The sequence below is a fragment of the Vanrija albida genome, assembly GCF_041260175.1.
Source record: "Vanrija albida strain AlHP1 chromosome Unknown contig_5, whole genome shotgun sequence".
Classification (NCBI taxonomy): Eukaryota; Fungi; Basidiomycota; class Tremellomycetes; order Trichosporonales; family Trichosporonaceae; genus Vanrija; species Vanrija albida.
The window spans coordinates 2,949,173-2,964,273 of NW_027191424.1; the positions used below are offsets into that span (position 1 = coordinate 2,949,173).

General features: G+C 63.3%; 9 protein-coding genes across 9 annotated transcripts; 4 read left to right on the top strand and 5 right to left on the bottom strand.

The window, feature by feature from the left end:
- Positions 1 to 226: 226 nt before the first annotated feature.
- Q8F55_007307 (uncharacterized protein) lies at positions 227 to 1,737 on the top strand (the record flags this gene model as incomplete). The annotated part of the gene is made up of 3 exons (XM_069355744.1): positions 227 to 937; positions 994 to 1,043; positions 1,080 to 1,737. The coding sequence occupies 3 exons, from the start codon at positions 227 to 229 to the stop codon at positions 1,735 to 1,737; spliced, it is 1,419 nt and encodes a 472-aa protein (XP_069207815.1).
- A 66-nt stretch (positions 1,738 to 1,803) lies between these two features.
- On the bottom strand, positions 1,804 to 3,298 carry Q8F55_007308 (uncharacterized protein; the record flags this gene model as incomplete). The annotated part of the gene is made up of 3 exons (XM_069355745.1): positions 1,804 to 2,980; positions 3,022 to 3,142; positions 3,181 to 3,298. The coding sequence occupies 3 exons, from the start codon at positions 3,296 to 3,298 to the stop codon at positions 1,804 to 1,806; spliced, it is 1,416 nt and encodes a 471-aa protein (XP_069207816.1).
- A 1,246-nt stretch (positions 3,299 to 4,544) lies between these two features.
- Positions 4,545 to 5,985, top strand: Q8F55_007309 (uncharacterized protein; the record flags this gene model as incomplete). The annotated part of the gene is made up of 3 exons (XM_069355746.1): positions 4,545 to 4,820; positions 4,879 to 5,105; positions 5,154 to 5,985. The coding sequence occupies 3 exons, from the start codon at positions 4,545 to 4,547 to the stop codon at positions 5,983 to 5,985; spliced, it is 1,335 nt and encodes a 444-aa protein (XP_069207817.1).
- A 264-nt stretch (positions 5,986 to 6,249) lies between these two features.
- On the bottom strand, positions 6,250 to 7,734 carry Q8F55_007310 (uncharacterized protein; the record flags this gene model as incomplete). Its single annotated transcript, XM_069355747.1, has 4 exons — positions 6,250 to 6,826; positions 6,872 to 7,248; positions 7,298 to 7,501; positions 7,540 to 7,734. The coding sequence occupies 4 exons, from the start codon at positions 7,732 to 7,734 to the stop codon at positions 6,250 to 6,252; spliced, it is 1,353 nt and encodes a 450-aa protein (XP_069207818.1).
- A 775-nt stretch (positions 7,735 to 8,509) lies between these two features.
- Positions 8,510 to 9,822, top strand: Q8F55_007311 (uncharacterized protein; the record flags this gene model as incomplete). The annotated part of the gene is made up of 4 exons (XM_069355748.1): positions 8,510 to 8,797; positions 8,857 to 9,089; positions 9,136 to 9,364; positions 9,424 to 9,822. 4 exons carry the CDS (start codon positions 8,510 to 8,512, stop codon positions 9,820 to 9,822), a joined length of 1,149 nt encoding a protein of 382 aa, XP_069207819.1.
- Positions 9,823 to 11,066: 1,244 nt separating this feature from the next.
- Q8F55_007312 (uncharacterized protein) lies at positions 11,067 to 12,963 on the top strand (the record flags this gene model as incomplete). The annotated part of the gene is made up of 2 exons (XM_069355749.1): positions 11,067 to 11,890; positions 11,940 to 12,963. The coding sequence occupies 2 exons, from the start codon at positions 11,067 to 11,069 to the stop codon at positions 12,961 to 12,963; spliced, it is 1,848 nt and encodes a 615-aa protein (XP_069207820.1).
- Positions 12,964 to 13,146: 183 nt separating this feature from the next.
- On the bottom strand, positions 13,147 to 13,488 carry Q8F55_007313 (uncharacterized protein; the record flags this gene model as incomplete). Its single annotated transcript, XM_069355750.1, has 1 exon — positions 13,147 to 13,488. The coding sequence occupies one exon, from the start codon at positions 13,486 to 13,488 to the stop codon at positions 13,147 to 13,149; it is 342 nt and encodes a 113-aa protein (XP_069207821.1).
- Positions 13,489 to 13,883: 395 nt separating this feature from the next.
- Positions 13,884 to 14,132, bottom strand: Q8F55_007314 (uncharacterized protein; the record flags this gene model as incomplete). The annotated part of the gene is made up of 1 exon (XM_069355751.1): positions 13,884 to 14,132. The coding sequence occupies one exon, from the start codon at positions 14,130 to 14,132 to the stop codon at positions 13,884 to 13,886; it is 249 nt and encodes an 82-aa protein (XP_069207822.1).
- A 384-nt stretch (positions 14,133 to 14,516) lies between these two features.
- Positions 14,517 to 14,864, bottom strand: Q8F55_007315 (uncharacterized protein; the record flags this gene model as incomplete). The annotated part of the gene is made up of 1 exon (XM_069355752.1): positions 14,517 to 14,864. The coding sequence occupies one exon, from the start codon at positions 14,862 to 14,864 to the stop codon at positions 14,517 to 14,519; it is 348 nt and encodes a 115-aa protein (XP_069207823.1).
- Positions 14,865 to 15,101: the final 237 nt, after the last annotated feature.

Sequence of the window (15,101 nt, forward strand, 5' to 3'; positions counted from 1 at the left end):
GCACAGCGGCTCCGACCACGAACCAAACACTCGCACAACATGGCATCTGCCGCGCCCAACCCCCTCGTACACCTCCGCAACAACACCTCGCCCTGGTGGTGGAGAGACAAGGGCCTGCGCTCGCTCTCCCTCGCCATCGCCGTGGGATTCTCCAGCAGCGTTAGCACTGGTGAGTATGCCCCCCGTATGTACACTGGGCTGATAAACTGGCTACGATGGCGCTGTCATGACCGGTCTGCAGGCCAACTCGCTGTTCATGAAGGCGATCGACCACCCCAGGGCCACCAAGCTGGGTACCATCGTTGCCGCCCAGGCCCTGGGCGCGATCCCGGGCTACATCCCCGCCGCGTACGTGACCGACAAGTTTGGCCGCCGCGCCGCCATGGCGTTGGGGTACATCATCATCATTATCGGCGCCCTCGTCCAGACGTTCACCACGGGCGGGTGGAACATGTTCGGCGGGCGCTTCATTCTCGGCTTCGGCGGCAGCTTCACGGGCGTCGCAGGCGGGCCGTACACGGCCGAGCTTGCGCACCCACGCAACAGGGCTCAGACGACCGCGCTGATTCAGACATGCTTCTACATCGGAAGCGTTATCGCGGCCTGGATCTGCTTTGGGGCGGTCTACATGCGCCACACGAACTGGAGCTGGCGAATGTGCCTGCTCTTCCAAGTTGTCGTGCCGATCATGGCGCTGTGTGTCTTTCCGTTCGTCCCGGAGTCGCCACGCTGGCTAGTCTCCAAGGATCGTGTCGAGGAGGCGCACAATATTCTCGCCAAGTATCACGCGAACGGGGACAAGAGCGACGAACTGGTCGTGTATGAGCTGCAGGAGATCCAGGAGGCCATTGATATGGAGCGTGCGGCGGCCAAGGGCGTGTCCTTCAAGACGTTCCTCGAGACAAAGGGCAACCGGTGGCGCCTGGCCATCATCCTTGTGAGTCGTCCCCGACCATCTTCGACCGATCCAGGATCCACTGACATGTTGTTCAGACTGTCGCATTCACGAGCCAGTGGGCTGGCAACGGCGTGATCAGTTTCTAGTAAGCTCCCTTCTGCCGGCCGCGTCTCACCCCCAGCCTCGTCCCCATTCTCCAGTCCATCGGCATCACCAACGCCGCGCAGCAGACAGGCTACAACGCCGGGCTGCAAGTGTTCAACTGGATTTTCGCCATCGTCGGTGCACTCGTCTGCGAGCGGTTCGGCCGCCGCAAGATGTGGCTCACGTCCGCCATCGGCATGTTCTTCTCCTACGTCGTCATCACGGCGTGCTCCGCGGCCTACGCCAACGGCCACGAGCCGGCCGGCAAGGCAGTCATGGCCATGCTGTTCGTCTACTTCTTCTTCTACGACATTGGCTACACCGGCCTCACGCTGGCATACCCGCTCGAGATCCTCCCGTTCAACCTCCGCTCCAAGGGGGTCGCCATCCTCCTCATGTGCATCATGCTCTCGGCCACCTTCAACACGTATGTCAACCCCATCGCCCTCGTGTCCATCGCCTGGAAGTACTACTTTGTCTTCCTCGGCGTCTTGATCTTTGCCATCGTAGCCATCTACTTTGGTTTCCCCGAAACCAAGGGCCGGCTGCTCGAGGAGATTGCTGTCATCTTTGACGGTGACGAGGCGACGCTCCACGCCCAGACACACCTCGAGGACGAGCGAGAGCACGACCTGAAGCAGATGCCGTCCCCAAGCGTGTCCGAGGTCAAAGATGGCAATGATAAGCGGGTGTGAGGTAAACTTTGTAAATACATAGGTTGCTCAATATGTAATGCTGGGGCCCATCTAACGATACATGATCTACTTGGCATCCTTCCATTCGTGCTCGTGGCTGTCGTTGCGGGCGAGCGTGGGAGCGCTGGCAACGTTGTCCTCTTCGTCATCGCCGCGGTCCGCCGGGGGCCCGTTGAGCGTGATGCCAACCTTGCGAATGAGAACGATGGTGAAGGGAATGGCGAGGCCCCAGAGGCCAAAGTTGAGAGCTGCCGATCCGAGAAGCGCAAAGCTCTCGATCGAGTTGGTGCCGTACGACACGGCCTGAGCCGCGCTCTGGACCATGCGAACAAGACCGGCGATGCGCACGGCGTCGGCGTGCGTCTTGGCCATCTGCCTCGAGACAAAGTACACGTAGAGGTAGAAGCACTGGTACGTCGACATGAGGAGGATGTAGAGGGCGAACGTGCGGCCGAAGTGCTTGCTCTTCCAGTCGATGGCCTCGCCGTCGTTGGGGAAGTTGTTCTCGAGCACGATGGTCCAGATCCACCAACCGCCCATCAGAGCCATGAGCGCACCAAACGTGACGCGCGCCTTGGTCTTGTCCGAGATGCGCCTAATGTCGAGGTACGTGCCGACAATGTTGGCGACGATGACACACGACACGGCGCCGAGGAATGAGCCGAGGGCGCGCACGCGCACGGTGAAGTGCGAGGCCATGTAGGTGAAGATGAAGGACTCGGGGAAGATGCCGGCGATGATGAGGGGGATGAGAAGCAGGAAGTTCTTGGAGAAGAGCACCCGGGTCGTCTCGCGCAGCTCCTGCAGGATCGGGATGTTGGTGTACAGGCGCACGGGCTGGCCGTCACGGCGCTGCACCCAGTGCGGCTTGGGCATGAGGAAGGACAGGAAGGGCCCGGCCGCCTGGAGGCCGACGAAGACGAGGTAGACCTTGGGGTTGATCGAGCCCTCGGTATCGCGGTCGACGTTCATGCCGAGGTTGATGGCGCCGCCGACAATCTGGCCAAGTACACGGAAGCTCATCCAGATGCCGAGGAAGAGACCCATGCGCTCGGGCTCGGGGTAGCTGAACGCGACACTGGCCTCGATCGCCCAGAACAGGCCGGCCGAGAGGCCACACGTCGTCGCGCCGAACAGGATGACCCAGCGGGTCCCAAAGACCGAGTTGCAGTACAGCCCGGCGAGGTAGGGCACGTAGCCGACGCCGCCGAGGAAGAGGGCCCAGTTGACGCCGACAAGGTCGCTGGAAAGCGTCAGTTGGTCCCAGCTTCGCTGGCAACTCACGTGATGGCCGAGCCGAGGAACGACGTGAGGACCATGAGCGCAAAGGTCAACGCGTTGGCCGAGTTGACCAGCCAGGGCGTCTGCTGGCCGCCGGCGCCGAGCGAGTTCATCGCATCCCACACTGGGATTGTGAGCTGTGGCAGCTTGCGGATCACTCACGTCCGGGAGCAGCAAAGTTACACAGGCCGATGATGACTGCCGCGGTGATGGGCGAGCGGTACCACACCCGCTTCTCGAGGGGCTGCGCGAGCTCGGTCTTGCTTGCAGTTTCGGCCATGATGATTTGAGGTGCTTGGGGCCATCAAGACAGCACAGTCATGCTGGCATATAAACAGCTCGCAGGTCTGCGTCCCGTGTGGAGGCAGCCGCACATTCTCATTCGGATGGGCGATGACAGGCCGAGATCGACGATGGCGACATGCACGGGCACCTTGGCAACATCGTGGGCTCTGGCTCACTCCGTGCACGCGCCGGGGGTCCGCGATATCCAGCGGTGTAGCTCGGTAAACCCCTTGAAAGAGCGAGCAACTGACAGGGGTAAGGATGATGGTGGCTCATGTTGTCACCGGAGGTCCGTAGGCGAGGTTGACGACGTGGGGTGATTTGGTTTCAGTGCGCGTTAGAGGGTCAGTCAGGCTGGCAGACGGCGTGTGAGGGTGCCTGTCTGCGGACCAAGGTGTCCTAGGTCAGAGCAGCTAGTGGCTACTTAGTGCGAGAGCAGGAATGGGCGAGGTGATAGGGCGAGAGATATGATACAGCGCAGCTGGCTATAACTCGACGATCTGCAGGGTGTGCGTGGGGTGTGCTGGAGGCACCCACGTGGCTGGGGACCGCTGGGAGTGCGGCTTGGCAGAGGGGTCGGTCGCGCACCGAGGACTAGCCCCCCGCCAGCTCTCTTATGCATGCCATGACCGTCCTCGTCTGACCGATGCATTCCGGTGCTCGGAGCAACTGCCGCTGCTGCCCAGCCGCGTGGCACGCTGGGCTGGGTGGGAAAGCACGGTTTGCAAACTGGCGCCATTTGCTGCGGGCTGCCAGGGCAAATAACAATGACGCGAGATGTTGCGTCTTGGTCGTCATTGCGACATTAGCTACCACCGGGCCACTCTTGCTGACAGACCTCCACTATGGCTCACCACTGCGTACAACGAGGCGAGCGAGGCGCGCACACAGACCAGGTGGAGGCGGTTGTGCTCGCTGCTTGTCATGGTACTGCTTGCTACTGATTCCAAGTGCAAAGTTGACTGCCGAGGATCTGATCTCACTACAACCACGACACGCGCAGACCTACCCGCCACCGCTGTGCTCGACGACTTCCGCACGAACAACACGCCTATCAGCGCGCCATCGGACTTCACCGCGACCCCAAGCCACAGCACAGAAGTCCAAAGTCGCCGTGAGTAAGCAGCGTCGGCCGAGCCCGTGGCCGACTGTAGCGACACCGACTTGCCGACCGTGACAATAAGTGCTGGCGGCTCGCTTCCTCTCGACACTTGACAACACTCCGTGTCTGTAAACACACCATGACTCGGAATACTAGGCGCCAGCATGCGCTCCTCGCCGCGCTCCCAAAACCAGAAATCGACCCCTGGACATGGACCGAGGACCACCCCCACCCCGACGTCGGCACCGACGAGGTGCTCATCGAGACGCACTACGTGGCGCTCAACCCCGTCGACTGGAAGGGCGTCAAGTACCGCTTCGGACTGACCCCCGAGCCCAAGGTCATGGGGCGTGATGGCAGCGGCATTGTCGTGGCCGTCGGCGACGGTGTGACGGATCTCGCTGCTGGCGACAGGGTGCGTTCCGAGGCCTGTCGGACTTGACCGACTGTGGCCGTACTGACAAACTTTGCAGGTGTGGTACTGCTCCAACACGGCGCTGCCGCACTCCGGCGCGTTCCAGCACTTCTCGCTGCACCGCGCGAGCCAGGTCGGCAAGGTGCCACCGACAGTCAGCCTGCAGTCGGCGGCGGCCATCGGCACCGGGTTCCTCACCGCCGCCGTCCTCGTGTTCAAGTGCTTTGGCTTCCCGGTCAGCAAGGCGACCGTGTGTCGCGGGCGCAAGACCGGCCCATGGATCTTGTGAGTGCCGTGTGGCGTTGGTGTCGTCCTTGTTGCTTACGCCACCAGCATCACGGCCGGCGCAAGCAGCACGGGCATCTACCTGATCCAGCTGGCGCATCGCCTCGGCCTACGGGTCATCACGACGGCGTCAAAGCCCAACCACGCGTACCTCAAGAGCTTGGGCGCCGACGTCGTGCTCAAGCGCCACGACAAGGACCACGAGCTCGTCCACAACATCCGAAAGTACACCGAGGACGGCGTGACACTGGCCGTCGACAACATCGGGCCGAAGCACTCGGCCGTCGCGCGCGAGATCCTGGCAGGCTCGTCGGCGTGGCGCGCCGAGCACCACATCATGACTTCGACAGACGAGACCGTGGGCCGGCTCGTGTCCATCGCCGGCTCGCCAAAAGACGTCCCGGCCTTCCCCGACGCCGTGCGCACCGTCGACGAGATCCGCATCTCGTTCAGCACAACATTCTACGGCCAGCCCGAGTTTGCCCGCGAGGTCGTCAACTTTGTCTATCAGCAGCTCGAGCGCGGCCTGCTCGTCCCGCAGAGGGTGTACCTCGACAACTCTGGCCTGTCGGGCGTGCGCGCGGCCCTCGACACGCTCGAGGCTGGCAAGGTGCCTTCGGGGTACAAGCTCGTCGTTGGCGGCCTCCAGCCCCAGCCGCTGGAGGCGCAAATCTTCACCGAGCGCGCCTCTGCCAAGGCCCGCGCCCGCCTCGACCCCAAGCGCAAGCACTACCACCTCGACGCCTATGATCTCTTCGAGTACGATGACGTCGAGTTTGACCCCGCTGCCGAGGATGCATGGCCTCCGAGCCGTAAGCTCGCCAAGGTCGTCAAGCACGCACACCCCGCCGTTGCCGCTGTCCACTCCACGCTGGCGTAACGCCGCCGCACGCACATTCCCTCGCACGTTGTACTTTGGCCTTCTTGCATCAGTGTGATATAGAGTAATGCATAGAACCATGCGCATACCACCATCCATGGGTGCTAGTGGCGTCATGGTGAGCACTGGTCGCCGCCGAGGCTATTCAGCAGCCCATCCCACGCTAGGTGCACCAGAGGTCGTCGCCACCGAGACCAAGAATCCATCTAGTATCATGTACAAGCCGGGGGCAACAATGCAGGAGGGGAAGGGCGCGAGCAACGTCTACACTTTGATGCGCTTGGCGTCGCCGTGCCCATTCGCGTCACCATTGGAGTCGCCGTTGGCCTCGCCATTGGCACGCTTCTTGGACGCCAGCTGCTCGGCGACGGCAATGTGGTCGACGGTGCCACTGACCTTCTTGTGGGCCCACTTGGCGGCCACATCCTCGGGCACGGGGTAGTTCTCGAAGGTGGGCCACGACTTGGCCTCGCCGCTGTCGATCGCCTCCTGCTCGTACTGCCGCACGAGGGGGATGACCTTGTCGCCAAATTCGGCGAGCTCGTCCTGGAAGTGGAGGTAGGCCGTGAGCACGAGGTCGGCGCCCAGAGACTTGAGCTGGATGATCCTCCGCGCCACGTCGTCGTAGCTCCCGATCAGACCCGTCCTGAAGCCCTCGTTGTACTGGACCAGGTCCTTGAAGTTGGCCTTGGCCCACATGCCCTCACCCTCGGGTGCCGACTTGCCGGCCTCCTTGAACGCCTCGTACAGCTGGCTGACCTGCTCGGGGTTGGCACCGTTGACAATGTGGTTGAGCTGGAGGTACGCCTCTTCTGTGGTCGGCTTGGCGATGACAAAGCCGCTGGGCGGGCGTCAGTGCGTGCGGCGACGTAGGGTGTTGACTTACTGGATGCCGACCTTGATGCGGCGTCCGGCGGCCTGCGCGTTGGCGCGCACGTCCAAGATCCACTTGGTGAACGTCTCGTCATCGTTGCCGTTGAGGAAGAACCAGTCGGCCTCGGTTCCCGCCATACGACGGGCAGCGGCCGAGTTGCCACCCATAAAGATGATCGGCCCCCGGGTGCCCTCTGTAGGAGCCTTGGACGAGTGCAGCGTGCCGTGGTTTGTCGAGGGCGACGACGTCGAGACACGGATGGACGGCTTGGGCTCCATCGAGTAGTTGTCAAACTTGTAGAACTGGCCGTCCAACGAGAACGACGGCTCGTTCCACAGGCCACGAATGGAGCGGATGAACTCGGTCGAGCGGACGTAGCGCCCGTCGTGCTGTCCAGTGAGCTTGAGTACATGGGCCCGGCAGCTCGCTGTCACTCACCTCGGGCCACTCGAGACCCATCGCCGCCTGTTCCTGCTTGTACCATCCCGACACGACGTTGATCGAAATACGGCCGCCAGTGTAGTGGTCGATCGAGGCGAACGTCTTGGCCGTCAGCGCCGGGTGCCACGGGCCGGGGAGGATGGCGGCGATGACATTGAGCTTTTTTGTCTGGGCGAGCAGCGCGTGCGAGTATGAGACCGACTGGCGTGTCAGCACCGAGCACGCCGCCAGCCACAAACCTCGTACTGCTCGTCGCCGTCGTGCGCGCTCATGAAGCGGATCTGAGTGAGGGCGAAGGTGAAGCCCTTCTCCTCGGCGATCTGGGCCAGCTTGATGTTGTAGTCGAGGTCATGGGACGTCCGCTGCGGCACCTTGGAGTTGACGAGGCCGCGCGAGACGTTGGGGACCCAGAAGGCAAAGTTGAGGGGCGCCATGGTTGATGTGGTCGTAGAGGTATGCGACTTGACCAAGCAAGGTTACAAGTACAACGTCGTCTGTGTCAACAGTGCGACAACATCCGCTGGATCTCCCGCTCAAGATTGTGGCTCGGAAATGTTGGATGGCCGTGACGTCGAGCCAGCCAGGCAGGCAGCAGGCAAGCAGGTTTCAGATCACGCATGCCTGCCCGGATTGTCAATTGGCGGCAGACGCGAGCGGCGGTGTATGCTGGCGGCGTCCACGCCGGCGCCCATGCTGTCCATGTCCGCTTCGGTGGTCAGAACACGGCGGCAGGTGTATTCGAAGCCGAGCGAGCGAGCGGTAGAGTGATGTGTGGAGGGAATGACGACTGCAGCACGTCAATGGCGTCAATGGCGGGGGACGCGACTCGCCCTGGCGCGTGGTCAGGCAAGGGTAAGAAGCCGAAAGCCAACGCACTCCTGGGTGTGGACGATAAGGCCGAGGGTCTGTCGTATTTGATAATGATGCAGAGTGGGGGAGGTCGGGGGAGGCACTTTGGCCAAGGCAATGTGGCATTGATCACGTCAGATGTTTTCATCGTCATGGCTGCCCACCACCCAGGACGCAGCACCTCGTCTCGAGCTCTCGGCGCTCAGCACTCAGCTCCGGGGCGTATCGGGACTCGCTCGGTGCATCTCACACTCTACGCCACCTCCACATCGGCCAACAAGCTGCGACTTTAGTTGAGCAGCGTAAAAGGGCTGGCACACGAGTGCGACGAGACGACCCCCACGAACAAGCTCCACAACAATGGCCCCCATCGCTACCCCCGTCGCTGTCGACACGCCCACTCCCGCGCCGTGGAAGCCAGCCGTCCAAGGCCTCACGTCGGGGCAGCACGAGCCCGTCTTCTCGCTGCTCGAGCCATACGAGAACTTCCCGAAGAAGATTGAGGGCCCGACCGTCTGGACGCGCGAGGAGCTGACCGAGAACCCCTCGGTCTGGAAGCACCAGTGGACCGACGAGTTGATCACTGAGGTTGAGGACGCGTACACTGCCTTTGAGGCTACCGGCAAGCCCATCACGGCGATCACCAAGGTTCGTGCGTCGCGCTCGGCGTAGCTGACAGGGAGGACACATGGCACTTTGGCCCCAAGGTCCACGCCTTCCTGCGTGAGATCCGCGCGTCGCTCATTGACGGCCGCGGCGTCGCCCTCCTGCAGGGCCTCCCGGTCGACAGGTGGAGTGTGCAGAAGAGCGCGGCGATCTACATCGGCATCGGCACTGTCTTCGGCTACACTCTGAGTCAGAACGGCAAGGGCCATGTGCTCGGACACGTCAAGGACCTCGGCAACGACCCGACTCAGATCCACAAGGTCCGCATCTACTCGTAAGTACCCGCCGGTTGCGTCCTAGGATGCACCTGACACGCACAGTACCGCCGCGCGCCAGTTCTTCCACGCCGACGCAGGCGACATTGTCGGCCTCCTCTGCCTCCACCGTGCCAAGGAGGGCGGCGAGTCGGACATTGTCTCGGCCCACAACCTGTGGAACACAATCCAGGCCGAGCGCCCCGACATTGCAAAGGTGCTCGCGACGCCCAACTGGTACTTTGACCGCAAGGGCGAGCAGAGCGAGGGTCAGAACGGCTGGGTCAAGAAGGCGGTAAGTGGGGATGGGGGCGGATGCCAGGCACCCGCATCCGGCACGTCTGACTTGCCCAGGTGTTCTACTACTACGACGGACACGTCACGTCGCACTACGACCCCTACTTTGTCAAGTCGACCGGGCGCTACGTCGAGGCCGGGCTCATCCCCGCGCTGTCCGAGGTGCAGAAGGAGGCGATCCAGGTGCTCGAGGACACGGCGCAGCGCCTTGCGCTGCACATGATCCTCCAGGTGGGCGACATCCAGCTGCTGGCCGACACGCACGTGTTCCACGCGCGCACCGCGTTTGTCGACTATGCGCCGCCCGCTCCCCGCCGCCACCTCCTCCGCCTGTGGCTGTCGACGCCCGTGGCCGAGGGCGGCTGGAAGCGCCCGTTCCCCGACTCGGACTACATCAAGCGCGGAGGCATCCAGGTCAACTCGCAGGTCGAGACGTACCCCCTCGACGGCGAGTAGAGCCGCGTTGGGAGTGTATCATGTTGTACTAGACAGATGGGCGATGTAGCAATGTGCCGCAGCGGACGCCTACGCGGTTGCAGAAGTATCGCGTCTGACTTTGCGTGCCTCGTCGACGCGCCTGCTTGTCGGCGTCGACAGCCGTCGATTGCCGACCAAGTTGTGGCATTCGGCCCGCTGTAAGTCCGTTTTCCCGGGCAAAGATCCCTGCGCGTGTCTCGTCATGCACAGCCAGCGGAATGCGTGCATGCCCACATGCACAGGTGCCTTCATACCGATTGCGTCGGGTTGAACGCTGCCCGAGCTGTGGGCCGGTCGTGAGGCAGACCGCGAGCCCACCACCAGCCACAGTGGCACGTCAGCTCAATCAATAGGCACATGTGAGCTTGATCCGTCGTGAATTCTCACAAAGTGCCTATTGTTGCGGTGCTCCTAGCGGCCGGGCACGCGTCGTTTGCGCGGCCTCCCCGCACGCATAGTGGCGCCATTGACGGCCCCGTGTGCAGCCCCGAAGGCCTAGATTCTAGGACGACTCGTCAAGGTGGGCGGGTCAGCGGGGTGCGGGAGATCGACGAGCGTGCGCGCGGCGGCCAGTAGCAACATTCCTGGCTCGTCGGGTAAGCCCGATGCCGACATGGCGGCTACCTCGTGTTCAGGTCGTGGCGCGTTGGGCTACTGCAGTCGGTCGCCTCTGTTCCTCGGCACTCTGTCCCGTCAAAAAAGTTCAAGGCACCAGACACATGTTCGCTTGTTGCGCGGGCGTGGCAGCACTACCGGTAGCGTACCGCAGCCCCTCATGTCCCTATGCAGTCCTGAGACATCCGCTCGCCGCTGTCTCGGAGACGGGGGGAGAGCGGCAAAGCTCGCTTGCGGTCCAGGCATACACAGGGATTAGGAAGAATAACCATACCGCGCGGCCCTGTACTCGTACCTTTGACCTTCGGCTTGGCTGCACCGACCCGGTCTGGATCTTTCGTGTTTACGCCACTCGCCGCCGTCTGAAGCCACAAATGGCGGCGACCGCGCGCCATGGTGGTTCAGGTGGTTCGGACAAAGGATGCCAAATTCTGCCCTCTGCCCTCGCGTAATGTATCTCCTGCGTCGAGTCGTATAAGACACTTTGGCCGGGGGGAGGCCAGTGCCTTCTCCTCACCACGTCGCCGTTCGTGTCGGGTTTGCCGCTGGGCAGGACCGCAACAGCCAGCAAGCTACCGCCGCCTGCCCCCACCCCTTCACCCGACGCAATGGACAGCCACAACGACGACACGGACGCGACGGTGTCTGGCATCGAGCTCGGCAACCTCTCGCGGCCGACGCGCCGGCCGAGCGGGGGTGCCGCGACGCGCCCGTTCGCCCAGTTTGCCCTCACGCCCCTCGACGCCGCAGATGACGACTCGGCCGCAGTCTCGTCAGCCATCGCAGGCACCGAGACCGACGACGCGGCCACGGCCGGCATGACCATCGCCGAGAGGCGCGCGTCGCGCTCGGGCTCGCGCTCCGAGTCGTTTGCCTTCGCGAACCGCACCATCGCGATCCCGCCATCGCAGCTGGCTACGCCGCCGCCCGACTCGCCGTTCGACGACGACGACGAGCGCGCCGAGCTCGAGGCCAAGCTCCCGGCCCCCTCGCCGGTCGCGCTCCCCGACTCGCTCGGCGTCGCCACCGTCCCGAGCATCGGCACCAGTGTTCCTCCGACGCCGGCCGAGACGCCCACCCCCTGGCGCGTCAGTGCCGAACTCGAGAGCGGCGGATACTTTGCCTCGCTCCAGGCGGCCTCGGGGGTCACCACCGAGCCGGCGACCGAGTCGACCGAGCGGCTCGGCGCCGTGGACACGGAGCGCGAGATCCCTGGCCTCGCCCCTGTCGACGGCGGCCGCGAAGCCCAGCTCTTCCTCCTCGGCGCCTGCCTCGCCGAGGGCATCGTCTGGGGCCTGCCGTACTCGATCGGCGTGCTCCACGAGTACTGGCTCAGCACAATGTTCAAGGACGGCAGCGCCGAAGGTACCCTCACTATGGCGTCGACCTTGCCGACGGCCATGCTCCAGTTCCTCGGCCTCCCTCTCGGCCCGTGAGTGTGGCTACTGCCACCACCACCCGTGCCCATGCTCACTTTGCAGCCTCTTCGCCGCCATGCCGTGGCACGAGCGCAAGATCCAGTTCGCCGGCGTCGCCATCGCTGCCCTCTCCCTCATCGCCTCGGCGTTCGTCACCAAGCCGTGGCAGCTGGTCGTCACCTTTGGCATCCTGTACCCGGCCTCCGGTGCCGTCTATCTGCCCTTCGCGGCCAACCTCTTCCAGTGGTACCACAAGTACATTGGCCTCGCGACTGGCGCCATGATCTGCGGCACGGGTATCGGCGGCACGGTGTATCCCTTCGTCGTGACCTCGCTGCTCGCCAAGATTGGCTACAAGTGGACCATGATCGCCATGGGTGTGAGCTTTGCGCTGCTACTCTCGCCCCTCGTCCTGCTCAACAAGCGGCGTATCCCCGCCCCGCGCTTCCCCACCTCGCGGGACCACGCCGCGCCGCGCCTCGACTGGGGCTGGCTCAAGCACCCGAGCCCGTGGGTCGCCTTTGCGTGCATCTTCATCACGTCGCTCGGCGGCTTCATCCCGCTCCTGTGGATCCCGTCGTTCGCCGTCGCTGTCAACGCGACCAAGCCGGGCGGTACCGCCCTCGTCGCGCTCATGAACGCGCTGACGATCCCGGGCAACCTGCTCGCGGGCCACCTGTCGGACCGTCTCCCGGTCCGCTTCGTCATGGGTGTGTACTGCCTCATCGCGACCACCGCATGCCTCATCTTCTGGGGCGTGCTCGGTACCACCCCCGGTGCGCTCCTTGCGTTCGCCCTCGTTTGGGCCATGACGGCGGGCTGCCAGCCTGCCACTTGGGCGACGATGATCAAGGTGTTTGCCCGCGGCGACCAGAACGTCCCGCCGCTCGCCTTCGGCATCGTCATGAGCCTCCGGTCGGTGGGCAGCCTCACCTCGGGTCCGCTCTCGACAGCACTCCTCAAAGCCCCGCGCATGGCCGGAGCCATTGGCGCGTTCGGCAACACCAACTACGGCACGCTCATCAGCTTTGTCGCGGCCATGACGTTCGGCGGCACCCTGACCATGTTCTTCTTCCCATCCAAGTGAACGGACCACACCCCATCATTGCATCGAGAGAGACACTGTACACTGTACAACTCCCAACGTTAACAACGGACACTAGTAGATGACGAGACGACTGTACGAGAGGCGAAATGGACTCTGCATTGATGTGGCCGCTGCGTAGATCTCGCATATCAGCAGCTGACCTCTGCTTAGGACTCACCGAGACTAGTAGATCGAAGGCGGGTCGATGTTCCACTGGTTGCAATACCTGGGACAGTTCTTCGGGTCGTTGTTCGCCGGGCAGATACCAGTGCAGCAACGCTTGACGCCAGGACTGCACGGCTGCTGCGCCTGGATCAAGAGCTTGCAGAGCTTCTCATTGGGGCACGGGTCCATCGAGGTAGCGCAGTAGAAGCCGCCGCAGCACGAGCGCTGGAAATCGCCACACGGCGGGAGGCCGGATCGAATATGCGCGTCGATCTCAGCGCGAGGCATGAGCTTGGTACGCTCGTCGACCGGGGCGGCGGTAGTGAGCGCGAGTATGGCGAGCGTGGCCAGGAGCTTCATGGTATTTGGACCAGAGACGGGGGGTGGTTTCAGCAGCGCGGCGAGGAGACGGAGACGGGCGGGTTTTATCTCGCGGGCTTCATCTATCACGCGGAGGTCGATCCCCGTCTCACGACGCGGCTGTCGTCAACCTTGGCGTCCCGAGTCACGAGTCACGGAGACTACGCGCTTCAGTGCATCATCACAACCTTGTACAGAGCGGGAACTAGCAGCATGACCGTGTATCGGAATTGAATGGACTTAGTGCTGGCACGTTGCTTCTGCTCGTGTCAGAGCCGCCAAGCTCCCGAGTTCGCACGCTTACTAGGCCATCAGTCCGGGAGAGATGGCGCTGACGAACGTCTCGAGACCGGGCTTGGTTGGTACAAGCTCTCTGGCAAGCAGCGGCCAGACCGTTACTTGCCCGAGGGCAGGGGAGGGAGGAGGTCGCACCACGACTTGGGCGGGCATGGCTTGAAGGGCGGAGGTGGGCAGTGCCTGCCGTCGCAGCACCGGTACTGCATTATGCCACAGATGGGCTTGATGACAGCACGCGCTTCGACCTGGGCAACGTGGTCGATGAAGTCGCGCAGCTCGGGGGTCTCGTCGACAGGGACGGCTTGGGCGGCGAGTGCGAAGAGGGCGATTGTGGCGAGGAGCTTCATGTTGGGCGTGGTGGCTCGACAGCTGCCAGGTGGTCGGCTTATATGCCATGGCTGCCTCGACCCCATCCCTACCGTCGTCAACAAGGTTCACCGGGCACGTTCGTTCCCCGCACTCATATAGATCCTATTCGGTGAGATCGGGACGCTGGCCGCCATCACGACCGCGATCAAGGCCGCGGTATGGCCATCTGTGTGTGGCCGCTGTGGCTGTTGGGGCAACGATGCTCTCGGTTGACCTGGGACTGCTGACAACTTCACATCCCGAGGGCATTGTACAACCACCGCCTGTCGCCACGTACGGGACGGCACCTCGCTACGGACTCGTCGCGTCGCACTCTAACTCGTCAGCCGGCCCAACCACCCGTGCCCTCACTCACCCACTAGCTAGGTGTTGGGAGGCGGGCGAATGCCCTGGCACTCGCTCAGCGGCGGGCACAGCAGAGGGTTGTTCTTCGGCGGGCAGAGGCCGGTGCAGCGGCAGGCCTTGATGCCAGGCGGGCACGGCTTGGGGAAGAGGTACTCGCACAGTACTGGGCCGGGGCATACGACCTGATGCGGGCGGGCGCAGTACTTGCCGTCGCAGCACGGGAACTCGTCGTCGTTGCACACGGGGCTGATGCCGCGCTTGGCAACATCGCTCATCATTGCGCGAATCTCGTGGTCCTCGTCGACGACCGGAGCGGCGTGCACGGCGGCGGCGAGGGCGAAGAGCGCGAGGGTGGTGAGCTTCATGGTTGGGGTGGGGGTGTGGGGTTTCAGGTCGGGGGGCGGGGCTGACTTATACCGAGTGCCCGTCTCTACCCCTTGTGCATTCCAGACGCGGTCAACAAGGTTGACCCGGGTCACGTTTCTTCTGTTCTGCGGGACGTTTGAGTCGTAGTGACAGCGGCGATGGCCACTGTGCGCTGCGCTGGGTCTCGTACATGGGCTGTTCCGACGAGATGACATCTTGAATACATTCTACAAACG